The following is a 17,174-nucleotide window of genomic DNA, read 5'->3' on the forward strand; positions in this document are numbered from 1 at the left end:
AACATTAGGGCAGGATGAAAACTGAAGCATTACATCATTGTTTGAGAGAAAGCACGATAGCCTCCTCCATGTGATTGGAGGATACTCGTGGCCCAATAATTCTATTGGCTAATGATAGTAAAACAGGCGGACTTTAGCGACGTATTCTGTGGAGCGCGCATAGTGCTTCAAATACAGTGAGGAACGTCGGGCCAGGTTATAATGCACTGATGTTATGATTTTACAGAAGTCGGTTATTCTATTGTAATGCGAGCTTCGAGATAGCGAGAAAGGTTAAAATTCAACATCCGCAAGGTTATTACGACCGAAGATGTCGATATTGGTCATTTAATTTTCAAGGTGACAGCGAAATTCTTGTAACCAAGGAGTGGAAGACATCGTTCAATTGGAAGCCGCCTGCATTTGGTACAGAGGTAAGGGCGTTATCCAGTTACAGTAGACTACAGTAGACTAGCCTACTCTGTTCCTCTCCTCAGTGTGGAAATTTAGAAAAAGTTTCAAAATGCTTTATTTGATTATAATATCACATTTTGTCCGAGTAGCCTATGTATCTATCACATCCCTCTCTGTCTGTGACTGTGTGGTTTAGGTTACGGTGATACTCAAGTTTACCAATAATGTTGCCTCACAGTCAGCCTTTAACCTTGGAAATGCTTCTTATTAAGATTATCAACCATCCTCCATATTCATAATCTTTGCATGCATGTTTATAGGACAACACAAAGTAGCCTAAACATATTATCATAATGGAATGTATGTATTTTCTTTGCAGGTTTATAGATCATGCTCATCATTCCGATATGTTGTTGTACATTTTCTGGATTATACAGGTGCCCAAAATAATAAACAGCAACTACCTGGCTAGATAAATTAAAATACGTAAGACCCATTTTGAATGAATGCTTTCAGTTGTGCAACTGACTAAGTATCCCCCTTTACGGTATCCCATAAATAAGTAGCCTCCGGTAAGGTTAAACTGCTGCAAGTGATATACAGTATCATGATATGTAAATATTATTTTATTTCCGATCATTTGATTCAAAAGGCAATATGTGTTCTCAGACTTCAACTTGATCATGTAATATTCATCACCTGAACATATATTATATGCTTTGGCTGACAAGTCCAGAGGGTCTGTACCTAGGGCTCATTAAGCGTCTAATTGTATCTTATTTGACAGTTAGAGCTTCAACTTGGGGAGCTATTCCCCAAAGGCATGGATGGTTATTTTGAAGAATTCATGCTCTTGACCTCCTTTTGCAACACAATTAGTTTTACTGCTTCTTGACTTCTTGAATGTCCCCCACCTAAATTGTTCTCCACAAATATAGGATCTGCAAAAAACAGGGCCGGATTATCGCATTTGGAGCCCCGGGGCACCGACCACCAGGGGTCCCCCACCAGATTATTATATATATATATATATTTTAAATGTGTGTGTGTGGGGGGGGGCCTTGCAAATTATTTTTTTTATAAACTTCCAAATTGAAGCCCATCCCCACCCCTCAGTTGTTGGAAACTTGGTCTGAAGTTAAAAGTGACTGATAAACTTACCCTTGCTCAGAGACATATTGGACCCAGAGAATGTGCATTGGACAGTATAAAGGATCTTGCAGAAAAAACGTAAATCATCATCAGCATCACTTTTCAGTGTTAGGGCTGCAAAAGAGAACAGATGCCACCAGATCTTTAATGCAACTCACGCTAGCTTCTCTGAGATGAACATACTGAAAGGGCAATCAACTGCTCTTTGATATCTTGCAATTAGGCCCATACAGTATATCTAATGAATCGCATGCTGTGCGAGACCCATGCATGTACTTACAGGCATCGTGCTGGAAATACAGTTGAATACGTTATTCACTCTCAAATATAAGTAACTGCCAAAATAAAGGAAACATCAACCTAAAGTGTCTTAATAGGGCGTTGGGCCACCATGAGCCAAAACAGCTTCAATGCACCTTGGCATATATTCTACAAGTGTCTGGAACTCTATTGAAGGCCTGCGACACCACTCTTCCATGAGAAATTCCATCATTTGGGGTTTTGTTGATGGTGGTGGAAAACGCTGTCCCAGGCTGCTCTCCAGAATCTCCCTACAGTAAGTGTTCAATTGGGTTGAGATCATTTTATACATGACCCTAAGCATGATGGTATGTTAATTGCTTAATAAAATCAGCAACCACACCTGTGTGTGGAAGCACCTGCTTTCAATATACTTTGTATCCCTCATTTACTAAAGTGTTTCCTTTATTTTGGCAGTTACCTGTATATCTATTTTCATCCTTCAAGTGGATGAAATTCAGGAGACACATGCCCCCTCAGTTTCAATGGGATTGAGGCCTCCTCATGTACTTACCCAGACATCATTGCAACAGGAGTGGGGCCAGAATGGTTGGTTGGTTGGTTGCTGTAGCTTTACATAATACAGTGAAACACAGTGAAGAAGCTCTGTGCATCACTTTGAGGAGATAATAAATTAACTTCACAGACTAAATCATTAACAGTCGACTCTGCACTGTGGGAGGAGAGTGCGTCTGTAGCTTTTATGTCCCAGAACAAATGAACATGAAAGCGCTCCAAGGCATGTCCTTGAGCAAGCCTTTTCTCCCCTGAGTGATGCTTTTTCATTCTAACTAGCCAGAGTAATATGTCTATTGATGTGTATCACTAGCTCTGTCTTAGCAGATTCACACTCTCACAGTAGACAACGCATCAGATATACACAGGGAGAGGGAGAGAGAGAGAAAGAGAGAGAGGGAGGGAGAAAGAGAGAGAGAGAGAAAGAGGGAGAGAGAGAGAAAGAGAGGGAGAGAGAAAGAGAGAGAGGGAGGGAGAAAGAGAGAGGGAGAAAGAGAGAGAAAGAGAGGGAGGGAGGGAGAAAGAGAGGGAGAGAGAGAGAAAGAGAGAGAGGGAGAAAGAGAGAGCGAGAAAGAGAGAGAACGAGAGAGAGGGATGGAGAAAGAGAGGGAGAGAGAGAGAAAGAAAGAGATGGAGGGAGAAAGAGAGAGAGGGAGGGAGAAAGAGAGAGAGGGAGGGAGAAAGAGAGAGAGAGGTCATTGCAGCAAGTAAAATGGATCAGACTAAAATCTTAGGCTGCATACTAGTATAACCCAATACAGCATGGTATTAAGAGTGTTGTTTGCATAAAGCCTATAGCATGAATTGATGATAACATATTATGTTCCCTCTATGCTGAAATACAAATACCTGTACTTGAAGTGCTCTGGAAAATAGTGGAACAAAAAGTGGATAATTAGGAAATTGTTTCTGGTATCTCCGGAAATAATGGAGTGCTATGCTATGCATCTGTGGAAGTTTAAATGTCCTTTAAAACAATGCTTTAAAAAAGGTGTTAAATATGCACTCTCAAACGTTGTAATAATTTCAGCCAGCCAAAAAGGGTCCCCGTTTTTTGTGTACTACATCATCAAATTGTGTAACTACGTATGTTACGAATTCCATTCGTACTATATATTATGAATTTGTTGTGCTTAAGATCCTGGGGTGCATCTTTAAGTGATTAAATGGATCAATTTGGATTTTTTTTAAAAGACAGTGAATTTGAATAATGAATGCAGTCATATTTTAAAGATGTTACAGGTTTTTGATTGTTCATAACCGTAATACTTAAATTCAAGTTAACCCCAGGGGTTGAATATCCATTAGTTTGTTCAATAACTGTGAGGTCATTTACTGTGCATTTGCATGAAGACTGCAAGAAACGGTTAAGAATTACAATTTCAAGCATTTTGGAAAAATGCTTTCACCAGTGGTTCTTTTCAGAGACTAATTTTATGCATTTTCCATTTGTCATGTGCACATGTTCCAAACACCAACTGCAGTGACCATGTGTTAGATATTAAAAGGGGTAGAGATCATTTTCACGCTGCTCTGAATTACATAGTGCCAAAATCATTTTCACAGAAAGCATTGTAAGAAATTAACATATTTATTTTCCCACCAGGACCAGTGTTGATTCAGTCTGGCTGAGCTGAAATAAAATGATGATGAAATTAGTATAAAAACCTGTGCAATTAATTTCATTATCATTAAATGAGACATCCCACTGGGCACACACTGGTTGAATCAACGTCGTCGCTTTTTTGCTCAGTGCAAAAAAGGCAAGGCTGAAAATTAAGAGACATGCCTGCAGCCCTATCAATAATTCATAAAGCAGACATAAATGTTTTATCGTCTCCAATACATTTGCAAATGTGCAGAGATGTTGTATAACATTCAGGATTAAGGGAAAGAACATGTTTTAGAAGGAGCGAGCACAAGAGAGGGTATAATTAGAACTGCCCCCTGGTTGTGAAGTCATCATACATATGTGTGGCTTCTGAATGACAAGGTAGATGACCAATACTGTATGATACATTGTCACACATTTCTTGCACTGCCACAGCCATTTTACATTATATAGTGATTTAGTGGTGGGCAACAGCGATATTATGTTCATTTGTATAATGTATTTTTTTTTTTTGCGATTGATCTTTCATAAAGCACAGGCTGGTTAGCCAATAACTGTCACTTGAAAGCAGAGCTAGTGTATGTTGGGTTGATTTAACAAACAAAACAACTCTCCCCTGCTTGTAAGTAATGAAGTAGTAGCTCAACTTCACAATGGTAGTGTGAACATCTGGCGCGGTAATCTCTCTTAAATTAAAATGTGAGCCATGCAAAGCACCCTGCCTGGTCATGGCCCTGAGTGGCTCAACTTTGTATTAAGGGGAAGCATGGAGTCTAACATCTGTCTAAGGGTTGTGTTTCTAATGCCAGAAAGGGCTTTTCAGATACTTAGTTATTATCCCTCATTTCAACATGAGAGCACCTAAACAAGGTTGTTCATCGCAGCATTCAGAAAAACAATAACAGACCTTAGTTCCCAGCATTCCGTAAAATGTATAATGTCAGGTCTGGTGCAAATTGTTTATTCATGAGGAGGACTGTTATTTATTAACAACAGGGTGTTGTTGTCTTCCTACGACATTAGCTTACATGGTTACCAGTGCATTTAAAAAATATGAAATTACACTTGTAAAGCAAAAATTGGAGTGAGAGGTAATACATAGTGATTAGTGGTTAATTTGTTGTTTTGTGAGGTTGTCATATTAAATAGCCGCGTCCATCAAAATGAGACAGCTGCAAGCATCTGATGCCCTAGGTCTAGGAGCACAGTTGACAGCCTAAAAATAACACTAGACCTTTGGACAATTTATTAATATACTGTCTGGATTGGACAGACACATCACTCACGGTTAGGAGAGGAGGCAAGAAGTCATGTCTGAGTGACAAAGGATTGGAGAATGATGGGGACTGAGCATCCTGTTGACAAAGGATTGGATCATGATTGGGACTGAGCATCCTGTTGACAAAGGATTGGATAATGATGGGGACTGAGCATCCTGTTGACAAAGGATTGGATAATGATGGGGACTGAGCATCCTGTTGACAAAGGATTGGAGAATGATTTGGGACAGAGCATCCTGTTGACAAAGGATTGGAGAATGATGGGAACTGAGTATCCTGTTGACAAAGGATTGGAGAATGATTGGAACAGAGCATCCTGGATTGGATAATGGATTGGATAATGATGGGGACTGAGCATCCTGTTGACAAAGGATCCATTGTAGTTGGGTTCTTTAAACATGGCTAGAGGGGTTGATAATGATGGGGACTGTTGTTGGGTTCTTTAAACATGGCTAGAGGGGTTGATAATGATGGGGACTGTAGTTGGGTTCTTTAAACATGGCTAGAGGGGTTGATAATGATTGGGACTGTAGTTGGGTTCTTTAAACATGGCTAGAGGGGTTGATAATGATGGGGACTGTAGTTGGGTTCTTTAAACATGGCTAGAGGGGTTGATAATGATTGGGACTGTAGTTGGGTTCTTTAAACATGGCTAGAGGGGTTGATAATGATGGGGACTGTAGTTGGGTTCTTTAAATATGGCTAGAGGGGTTGATAATGGGGCAAGGTATGTCTGCCTGGGTAGTGATATCAAAATGGAAATGAAGGAAAATGTACAGTGATACTGGAAAATGTACAGTGATACTGGTAAATGCACAGTTATACTGGAAAATGTACAGTGATACTGGTAAATGTACAGTGATACTGGTAAATGTACAGTGATACTGGTAAATGCACAGTGATACTGGAAAATGTACAGTGATACTGGTAAATGTACAGTGATACTGGAAAATGTACAGTGACACTGGTAAATGTACAGTGGTACTGGTAAATGCACAGTGATACTGGTAAATGTACAGTGATACTGGTAAATGTACAGTGGTACTGGTAAATGCACAGTGGTACTGGTAAATGCACAGTGATACTGGTAAATGTACAGTGGTACTGGTAAATGTACAGTGATACTGGAAAATGTACAGTGATACTGGAAAATGTACAGTGATACTGGTAAATGTACAGTGATACTGGTAAATGTACAGTGATACTGGTAAATGTACAGTGGTACTGGTAAATGCACAGTGATACTGGTAAATGTACAGTGATACTGGTAAATGTACAGTGGTACTGGTAAATGCACAGTGGTACTGGTAAATGCACAGTGATACTGGTAAATGTACAGTGGTACTGGTAAATGTACAGTGATACTGGAAAATGTACAGTGATACTGGTAAATGCACAGTGATACTGGAAAATGTACAGTGATACTGGAAAATGTACAGTGATACTGGTAAATGTACAGTGATACTGGAAAATGTACAGTGATACTGGTAAATGTACAGTGATACTGGAAAATGTACAGTGATACTGGTAAATGTACAGTGATACTGGAAAATGTACAGTGATACTGGTAAATGCACAGTGATACTGGAAAATGTACAGTGATACTGGTAAATGTACAGTGATACTGGAAAATGTACAGTGATACTGGTAAATGCACAGTGATACTGGAAAATGTACAGTGATACTGGAAAATGCACAGTGATACTGGTAAATGTACAGTGATACTGGTAAATGTACAGTGATACTGGTAAATGTACAGTGGTACTGGTAAATGCACAGTGGTACTGGTAAATGCACAGTGATACTGGTAAATGTACAGTGGTACTGGTAAATGTACAGTGATACTGGAAAATGTACAGTGATACTGGTAAATGCACAGTGATACTGGAAAATGTACAGTGATACTGGAAAATGTACAGTGATACTGGTAAATGTACAGTGATACTGGAAAATGTACAGTGATACTGGTAAATGTACAGTGATACTGGAAAATGTACAGTGATACTGGTAAATGTACAGTGATACTGGAAAATGTACAGTGATACTGGTAAATGCACAGTGATACTGGAAAATGTACAGTGATACTGGTAAATGTACAGTGATACTGGAAAATGTACAGTGATACTGGTAAATGCACAGTGATACTGGAAAATGTACTGGCTGCTGAATGTGCCTCTGATCCAGATAGAGGTCTGGTTGTTGTGTTCTCCCAACTGATCCATCCCTCCTACTGTACATCCTGCTGTAAAAGCATTCTCACACACACTATTTTGTATATACCTACATTTCTATATTTTAGTTACACCCACTGATCTTTCAGCTCTGTGTCTATCCTGTCCTCCATTTGCATGTTCCAGTGTTCCACCCGTTAGAGCCCGTTGAGGTTTTAGAGATAAGGAACAGCTACGGAGCACCAGCCATTAAGAGCAGCCCAAGGGTTGGTGCCTTTGCTACTTCCTGTCAGGTTGCCATGGCATCAGGCAAGGTGGCCCTGTTTCCTGCCGCCCAGAGGAACTGTGGGGGTTACGTCCTAAGTGTGCCCCTGTTCTCTAATGTGATCAGACAGGCGTGGTGGAGACTGTCACACTTCCCAGCCAGACAGGGGCCCCAGCCCATCGCTGAGTGCTGCCAGCTCAGCGAGTACCACTCTGAAACATCTCCCAATGAAATATTAGGACTGGAGCTTGCCTCCACTGTAGCCTCCTCCATCAGATATATTTTAAAGCCACTAACCGTGCTCGGCTCTGCCCCTCTGCGGCTTAGCTTTCTCTGATGCAACTCTCCAGGGAGTCAATTTGTGTGCAGCGCTTGAAAGGAGCTGGGTAATTATTCCCATCTTGTTTTCATTTTCGTGTCTTTTCATTCTGGTTCTATTGGTGTAACTCTAGTGTGTCAATGTACCGGCTTTGTTCAGAAGATTTCAAACAAGGCTTTGTCATGCCAACGTTTCCAAAGGCTGAGCAAGAGAATATGTCTTGGGAGCGCCACAGAATACTCACACTGTGTTTTTGTGATTTGATTTGTTACCCACTTCTTTTTCTCCCCACACTGTACTTTGGTGAATAATTGAATGAGACTGTGGGTTTGCTGTCTCTTTGGTGTAAGCCACTGACAGCATGAGGTATGTGTCTATGGAGGTTTGTGGAGAAACAACAGATTTGGAGTGGGTTGACAATCGACCTCTTGACAGCTATAATTAAAAAAAATCATAGTTAATACATTGGATGTGGGCTAGAGTAGTCCACATGTTACTGGGGTTGAATGAGATACTAATGTTTTGTGCTGATGAATAAGTTACATTTGAGGAAAGGCGTCTGACCTAAATACCAAAAATGCCCCAGTCTACCTGTGCATCTCTCACATTTTAGAGCTATTTCTCTCATAAAACATCAAGATGGTTGAGCGTAGAAGAAACATCAAGATGGTTGAGTGGAGAAGAAGCAATTTCCTGACATTACGTCAACAGAGCCTGATGCTTGTCATCTTAAGGCATTCCAATCGCACTCTGCCAAAGTTAAAATCCTCTTTACTGTGAGGTCATTGGTAAACAGAGTCATTCTAATGTTTGGAGAAATCGGTGTGTGTTGACATTTCCCTATTGAAGCTGACTGGTAGTTTTCAAATAAGCTTTTTTGGATAGCAATATGAACTTCAATATGGCAGGTATGCTAGGGAGGCTTCAGTTCCATTAGTACGATACTGAGGTATTTAAAACAAGCAGTGGAATCAAAGTCTGTAATATAGAATTTAGGTGCCAGTTTTCAACATTTCACCCTTTTCTGGTTTCAGGTTTTCTTTTCATGTTGGTGTTGTTTCTGACCAGTGCGGAGGCAGAAGGGAATAACATTATTTAGCTTCCTGAGCAGTAAATGCTGTTCAACCCACTGATTCATTGTGTAACAATGCCTATTACCTGTCACCAGCCTCTCACTGCCTGCCACAGAACCCACAGAAACTAGTGGAGAGAGACATGGAGGCACACGTCTCAACGCCACACATAAACTGATCCTAGAGTTATTGTAACATGTAAATGATCGTCACAAACACATTACATTATTAAAAAGCCACATTCAAATTGGATATACACAGCTACCGTATTGATTTCTACATTTAGTTTCCTCAGGGTTAGAAGATAGATTTTGTGTCACAGATAAGAAAACAGCCCAATGTCTGCTGTGCCATGTGGAGGTTCGGTTGAATTTACCGTGGGTTCCATAAGCTGATGGACACCTTAATGCCTTTGGCTTGACAATATGTTTTCCTGCTGGGTCAGGGTGATTTACAGAGTAACAGGAGCTCTGAATCATTCATACTGCCCCAGTCTTCACATAGACTTTTATTTCTTATAGTTGTGGCCCCCTGAAGTAGCACAACATCACAGCTTTAAGGAAACCTTGTTTTCCACGACGTGTTCTACAATTACCATGAACGTTAAAAAGAGATAACTATGCATCACCCGTTTAAGTGGGCTGCCTCAGTATTTTTTTATTGATTTATTTGCAGGTGTGTCGTAAAACATAAACAAATACCTGATAGATGTATCTTTACCTTAAATAAATAACAATTTTCAAATAAATGATTGTTGACTATATTTACATGTGAAATGCATTATTGTCATGCAATATTTTTTACAGTATGTTTTATAATTTCTTCTTACAGGATTAAAGCTCCATCGGCATAGCAGAAGAAGTCACAGTTTAACCTGGCCCAGGGTTAACAGGGTTACCTCATTCTACTGCAACATGGGAGGATCTGGGATCTGTGCTCGGCTGATGATTGTCTTTCTAATGGTGATCTCATGCCAAAGTTCAGAAGCTAGTTCTCCCTGCCCAGCGCAGTGTGTATGTGAAACACGTCCATGGTACACACCTCAATCGGTATACCATCAGGCCAAGACGGTGGACTGCAATGAGCTCCATCTTAGTGGGGTCCCGTGGAATATTTCAGGTGACACTCAGGTGCTTCTCCTCCAGAGTAACAACATCTCCTCTGTGTCTGTGGAGCTCCAGAGTCTAGTCAACCTCACAGAGCTAGACCTCTCCCAAAACCACTTCACACAGATCCAAGACATTGGACTGCACAACCTGACCCAGCTTGTCACTCTCTACCTTGAGGAAAACCAAGTAAAAGAACTGCAAGATTTCTGTCTGAAGGATCTTGACAGTTTGGAAGAGCTTTACATCAACCATAACCAAATCTCCTCCATTGGGCCTAAAGCCTTCTCTGGGCTCAGAAATCTCCTGAGGCTCCATCTCAACTCCAACAAGCTGGTGGCCATAGACAGCCACTGGTTTGAGTCTCTCCCTAACCTTGAGATTCTTATGATAGGGGAGAACCCCATCCTGGGGTTACAGGATATGAACTTCCACCCCTTGTCAAAGCTGCACAGTCTGGTGCTGGCTGGCATGGGCCTCAGGGAGGTCCCGTCGGGAGCTTTCCAGGGGTTGGAATACCTGGAGAGTCTGTCCTTCTTTGACAACAAGCTGACAGCAGTCCCCAAAGATGCCCTCCGGGTCCTACCAAATCTCAAGTTCTTAGACCTTAACAAGAATCCCATTGGCCGTGTTCAGGAGGGAGACTTCCATGATTTCCCCCATCTGGAGGAGCTGAGTCTGAATAACATGGAGGGCCTGGTTGCCATTGAGAGGGGGGCGTTCTCCAACCTCCCAGAGATGGCAAAACTGGAAATTTATAACAACCCCCATTTAGCTTATATTGATCGTGCTGCTTTCATTGACATGGGCGGCCTGCGCACTCTGTTAGTCCACAACAATGACATCAGCCTCTTGTCACACGAGGTTTTGTCCTCTTTCCCTAGCCTGGATGAAGTGAGTCTCCACAGTAACCCTCTCAGGTGTGACTGCCTCTCTAACTGGGGCCCAGTCCTGGGGAACCAGTCCACCCTCAAGTTGCTGGAGTCCCAAATCACCCTCTGTGCCTCCCCTCCCCATTTGGTTGGCCACGCCCTCCAGGAAGTGGTCACCACCAGCTGGAATGTTGTCAGCAACACCTGCCTCCCTCACATCTCCCTGCACACATTCCCCCCACTGCTCAATGTCACTGCTGGACAACCCCTGACTCTGGACTGTTGGGCTGTTGCTGACCCTGCACCTCAGTTCTACTGGGTGACGCCAACAGGAGACAAGGTGACCTCAGAGGCTGTCTCTGCAGTCATGGTGGACGGCAGGAGCACAAAGAAACACAGACTGCAGGAACAGGGGGCTCTGGAGATCCTCCAGGTTGAGCCAGCTGATTCTGGTCTGTACACGTGTGTGGCGTGGAACACAGAGGGGGCGGACACGCGTAGTGTGTCAGTGTACGTGGAGAAAGGAGACTGGCACGGTGGCAGGCTGAATGTCGGGGGGCACACAGTAAACACCATAATGGCCCTGGTGGTCCTGGCTAAGATCATCCACTCCCAGTCAGTGGTCCTGGAGTGGAAACTCTACCCTCCTCACTTCCACAGCCATGAGGCATCTCAGCCCAAGTGGTCCAGCGCCACCATGAAGATTGACAACCCTCAGATCAGCTATACAGCCAAGGTTCCGGTTGATGTGCAAGAATACAACCTGACTCACCTGTTGCCCTCGACAGAGTACAGAGTGTGTCTGACCATGTCAGCTACAGAACAGCAGACGCAACACTCCTGCATCAACGTCACCACCAAGGAGGCCAGTTTTGCTGTGGAGATGGTGGCCCAGCCCACCAATGTGGCCCTTGCAGCTGTCATGGGCTCCATGTTTGCCATCTGCATCATGGCCCTGCTTGTATTCTACATGGGCCGGCGTATGAAGCAGAAATCCTGCCATCACTCCCTGAAGAAATACGTGCAGCATGCCACCTCCATCCCCCTGAATGAGCTCTACCCTCCCCTGATCAACCTGTGGGAGAACGAGACTGAGAAGGAGAAAGAGGGTCCAGTGGATCCCCAGAACTCTCAGATTGACACCTCAAAGACATACATGTGGTAATAAAGGTCAAAGTGCGTAGATGTAAAAGAGACATTTAACGACGTTTATGTACTGTACTGTATGTAATCTTAGTTACTGCTCAATCTTGAGATTTAAGAGTAAGATGTCATTGTGAAAGATAAGGTATTTTTAGACTGCAGATCTCTAGCTCAAGCACACTTAGTTGTCCCGTTGAATAAGGATCCTATTGTAATGCAGTTATGTTACATAAGGAAATATGCTGAGTGGGCCAGGTTTGAAGTATCCATGGCCAAACACACCTCCACAGAAGTACACTGTAACATCAAGCATGTAAGATATTTTATTGTTTATTTAATTCACTTTCTAGATTATATTTAACTAAATATGAAACGAAACCATACTACATTTCTGCCAGAGCACTTAGGTCAAGACCTGTTCACTGCTGCGTACTAATTCCAAATCACTGTTTAGGATTTTTTGCATGTCTACCTGCATGTTTTTCCTGTGCTCTGAGTATTTAGTCAAATACCCCTTCTCTCCTTTCCCTTTGAAATATACAGGTGTAAAGCTGACAACAAAATGTTTATTCTACTTGGGGGTCGTATCCTGTTGTTCTTTCTTCTTTAGATGATTACTCCTAACACAACGGACCCTGTTTCATAGCTTTAAAGGTGGACTCGGCGATATGACGTAGATGGAGAAAGTAAACAGCATAGTGGGTCAATTTCCGCAACAACTAAGAGCGTTGAAGCGCGAGGCTCAACTTCTCCGCTTATTTTGGTGCCATGGCTACCACGCTGTGAACCCCGTGCACATGCGCATATACTGTGTGTGACTGTGTGAGAGCGAAGTCTTGCTCATATCTGCGGTGCAGCTTGTGGCAACGTAATTTCACGGAGTCTACCTTTAACAGTTCATGATCATACAGGAAATAAATGCCATTCTTGTCTGGCATTGCATTTGTTGTCCATTTGTTACTGTTAGCCTGCACATGAAGAAAAAAAACAGCATTTGAATGTATGTTTATTTATTTGTTTGCTAACTTGTTTCATATATATTTATTTTCTCACATTTTATAATCGAAAAATGTGCATTATAGTTAACCTATGCAGGATAAATGAACACTACCCTCATGTTCTTTGACTTGTTCATTACCAGACCGAGATCATGATGAAGTCATGCAGAGTTGAACCTTTATTAAGTTTCTCTGCATGGACAGCTAAGGGGTATTAACAACATGCATTTTCCTTCACACACAATGCAACATTTAGTGCTATCTACTGTCTATCATGGTGGTTAATTACCACATACACGTGATTTATTTATGTTCTATTAAAAATAGATTTCTAGAATATAGCAATTTAAGGTTGCACACAATGGCCAGTTACTGCATGAGTTTGCACTATATTTTGTGGACTGTTTTTGACTGTTTTTTAAACCATGCCATACAGTACAAGTGAACCTATTTAAGATGGAATATTTACTCACAATACAATGCACTTAGTTGTTGGACTATGCTCATCCAAATGTCTCCCCTGTACCAAAATATTTCAACCAAGATTCGACAGCTTGAGCATATCTGGAAAATGTCTCCAGGATATACTGCTTTTTAACTCATAGATGTAACACAATATTTAGACACATTACATGGTTTTGCATTAGATGTAGGAAACTGCTTATTTTTTCATTTAATTTTATAACCTGATGAAACATCCAAACATTTTATTTATGTGCTTATTTGTTTATATATTGATTGATTGATTATGAATATGACACATATTAATCAAAAATCAGTTTTTTATATATATATATATATATATATATATATATTGAGCTATTCAAAAACATTAAGCCAAGGAATAACATTTCAGACACAATACATTTATTGTGTGTATAGTTCCATAACTAAGAGGCTGAAAATATCTTTTGATCTATCAAAATGCTGTATGTAGCAAAAGGCTGACTCTCAAAATGAAATGTTATTGACTAAAGCATGCCCTCTAGTGGCATTAGGTCCTTAATCAAAGTACAGTGTAACGTTTCAAATGCTGTAGTCTAGAATTTGATTAAACTTGACAGTGAATTGCAGGGTATTTTGTAATATAAAGCAATCTTGTTATATTTTAATTAAACCATTAATATTCCTCAACACTTTAGACGTATCGGTCTGTGCTTCTGTAGTTAATGGGAGATGACTGTGAAGAAATGTATTTCTTGACATGAATAAAATCATTATCCCATTTATTTGAATTTCCTGTATCCATTTTTTTTTTGTTACGGGAACATTCTTCTCTTGTAGTATGAAAGAGAAAACGTTGCAAATTTTAGAAAATGATAGGCAGAATCTACTGCACACCCACAGCTGATTAGTGAAGGTGTTGTAGGCAAAAGTGAAGAAACAGCAAAAAGTCTCTGCACACTTCTAGTCAGATGCAATTTTCTTTAATTGTGGCTTAGCTTTCGGTCAGCTGACCTTCATCAGCTGAGCAACAAGAATCTGAATGGAAATGTGAAGACTTTCCTGTTTCTCAAGTTTTAGTAAAAAAATCTTATAAATCAAATCAAATGTTATTTTTCGTACACATATTTAGCAGATGTTATTGGTCACATACACATATTTAGCAGATGTTATTGGTCACATACACATATTTAGCAGATGTTATTGCGGGTGTAGCGAAATGCTTGTGTTCCTAGCTCCCACAGTGCAGTAGTATCTTAACAATTCACAACAATACACAATACACACAAATCACTGAAGACTCAAATCACTGGAGACTCATATCTCCCGCATTAGCTTTAAGCACCAGCTGTCAGAGCAGCTCACAGATCACTGCACCTGTACATAGCCCATCTTTAAATAGCCCATCCAACTACCCCATCCCCATACTGTATTTATTTATTTATTTTGCTTCTTTGCACATTCATCTTCTGCACATCTACCATTCCAGTGTTTAATTGCTATATTGTAATTCTTAGCCACCATGGCCTATTTCTTGCCTTACCTCCCTTATCCTACCTCATTTGCACATACTGTGTATAGACCTTTTTTTTCCTCTACTGTATTAATGGCTGTATGTTTGTGTAGTCCATGTGTAACTCTGTGTTGTTGTATGTGTCAAACTGCTTTGCTTTATCTTGGCCAGGTCGCAGTTGCAAATGATAACTTGTTCTCAACTAGCCTACCTGGTTAAATTTAGGTGAAATAAATAAAATAAAATAAAAAATCTAAAAGTAAACATATGGAATTAAGAAATATATACATATTAGGACGAGCAATGTCAGAGTGGCATTGACTAAAATACATTAGAATAGAATACGGTATATACATATGAGATGAGTAAAGAAGTATGTAAACATTACTAAAGTGACAATATATGTAAGGCTGCAACACAAGAAGGATGTGTACATGGCTACCTGTGGAGATGAGAGGGGAAGAATGAAGACCAAGAAATCCATTGAATTATTTTGGATATGATATAATTAATCAATAAGGCACCTCTGGGGTTTGTGGTATATGGCCAATATACCACAGCTAAGAGCTGTTCTTTTGCATCGCATAGTGACTAGACACAGCCCTTAGTCGTGGTATATTGGCCATATACCACAAACCCCAGAGGTGCCTTATTACTATTGTAAAATGGTTACCAGTGGAATTAGAGCAGTAAAAATAAATGTTTTGTCATACCCTGGTATATGGTCTGATATACCACGGCTGTCAGCCAATCAGCATTCAGGGTTCGAACCACCCAGTTTAGGATGTATCACATCCGGCTGTGATTGGGAATCCCATAGCGAGGCGCACAATTGGCCCAGTATCATCTGAGTTTGGCCAGAGTAGGCCGTCACTGTAAATAAGAATTTGTTCTTAAACTGACTTGCCTAGTTAAATAAAGGTTAAATAAAAAAAATAATAATAATAATTAAGCAATAAAGCATGAGGAGGTGTGGTATATGGCCAATATACCACGACTAAGTTCTGTTCTTATGCACAACGCAACGTGGAGTGCCTGGATACACCCCTTAGTCGTGGTTTATTGGCCATATACCACAAACCCCTGAGGTGCCTTATTGCTATTATATACGGGTTACCAACGTAATTAGAACAGTAAAAATAAATATGTATATGGTATATGGCCAATATACCACAGCTAAGAGCTGTTATTTTGCACGACGCATCGCATAGTGACTAGACACAGCCCTTAGTCGTGGTATATTGGCCATATACCACAAACCCCAGAGGTGCCTTATTACTATTATAAAATGGTTATCAATGGAATTAGAGCAGTAAAAATAAATGTTTTGTCATACCTATGGTATACGGTCTGATATACAATGGCTGTCAGCCAATCAGCATTCAGTGCTCGAAACACCCAGTTTATAATTGCTATTCAGTTTATAATTGCTATAATAAACTGGCTGGTTCGAGCCCTGAATGCTGATTGTTTGACAGCCGTGGTATATCAGACCGTATACCACGGGTATGACAAAACATTTATTTGTACTGCTCTAATTAAATTGATAACCAGTGTATACTAGCAATAAGGCACCTCAGAGGTTTGTGGTATATAGTCAATATACCACGGCTAAGGGCTCTATCCAGCCACTCCGAGTTGCGTCGTATGTAAGAACAGCCCTGAGCCATGGTATATTGGCCATATACCACACCTAGTCGTGCGTTATTGCTTAAGTAACTCTACCTAAATAAACACATTATGACTATATTTCCTCTTTTTGAGGAATGAAAGGATTGGGAAATTGTGAAGGTAAGGCAGGATAGCAACCCTAATTAAACTACTAGTTTAATTACTAGTTTAATTAGTATTCTAGTTCCTAATTCTATGTCAGCAGCATCGCCATTTGATCATTCCAAGAATTACAGCTAGTTTATCAACATTCTAAATGCTCTTCCCACAATGAATAGCCCATGAATTGGAAGATAAATCACATGACTTCATGCTTTAAATTAGGTGAGGTAGGCAATTAGAATAC

The 17,174-nt window shown here is 40.7% G+C and overlaps 1 protein-coding gene across 1 annotated transcript; it reads left to right on the plus strand.

Annotated features, from left to right (window-relative positions):
• Positions 1–146: 146 nt before the first annotated feature.
• si:ch211-180f4.1 (leucine-rich repeat neuronal protein 1) lies at positions 147–14,441 on the plus strand. The gene is made up of 2 exons (XM_021566987.3): positions 147–413; positions 9,913–14,441. The coding sequence occupies exon 2, from the start codon at positions 9,996–9,998 to the stop codon at positions 12,222–12,224; it is 2,229 nt and encodes a 742-aa protein (XP_021422662.1). The 5' UTR covers positions 147–413; positions 9,913–9,995; the 3' UTR covers positions 12,225–14,441.
• Positions 14,442–17,174: the final 2,733 nt, after the last annotated feature.

This window comes from Oncorhynchus mykiss, chromosome 16 (genome assembly GCF_057628025.1).
Source record: "Oncorhynchus mykiss isolate SJ-2025 chromosome 16, ASM5762802v1, whole genome shotgun sequence".
Classification (NCBI taxonomy): domain Eukaryota; kingdom Metazoa; phylum Chordata; class Actinopteri; order Salmoniformes; family Salmonidae; genus Oncorhynchus; species Oncorhynchus mykiss.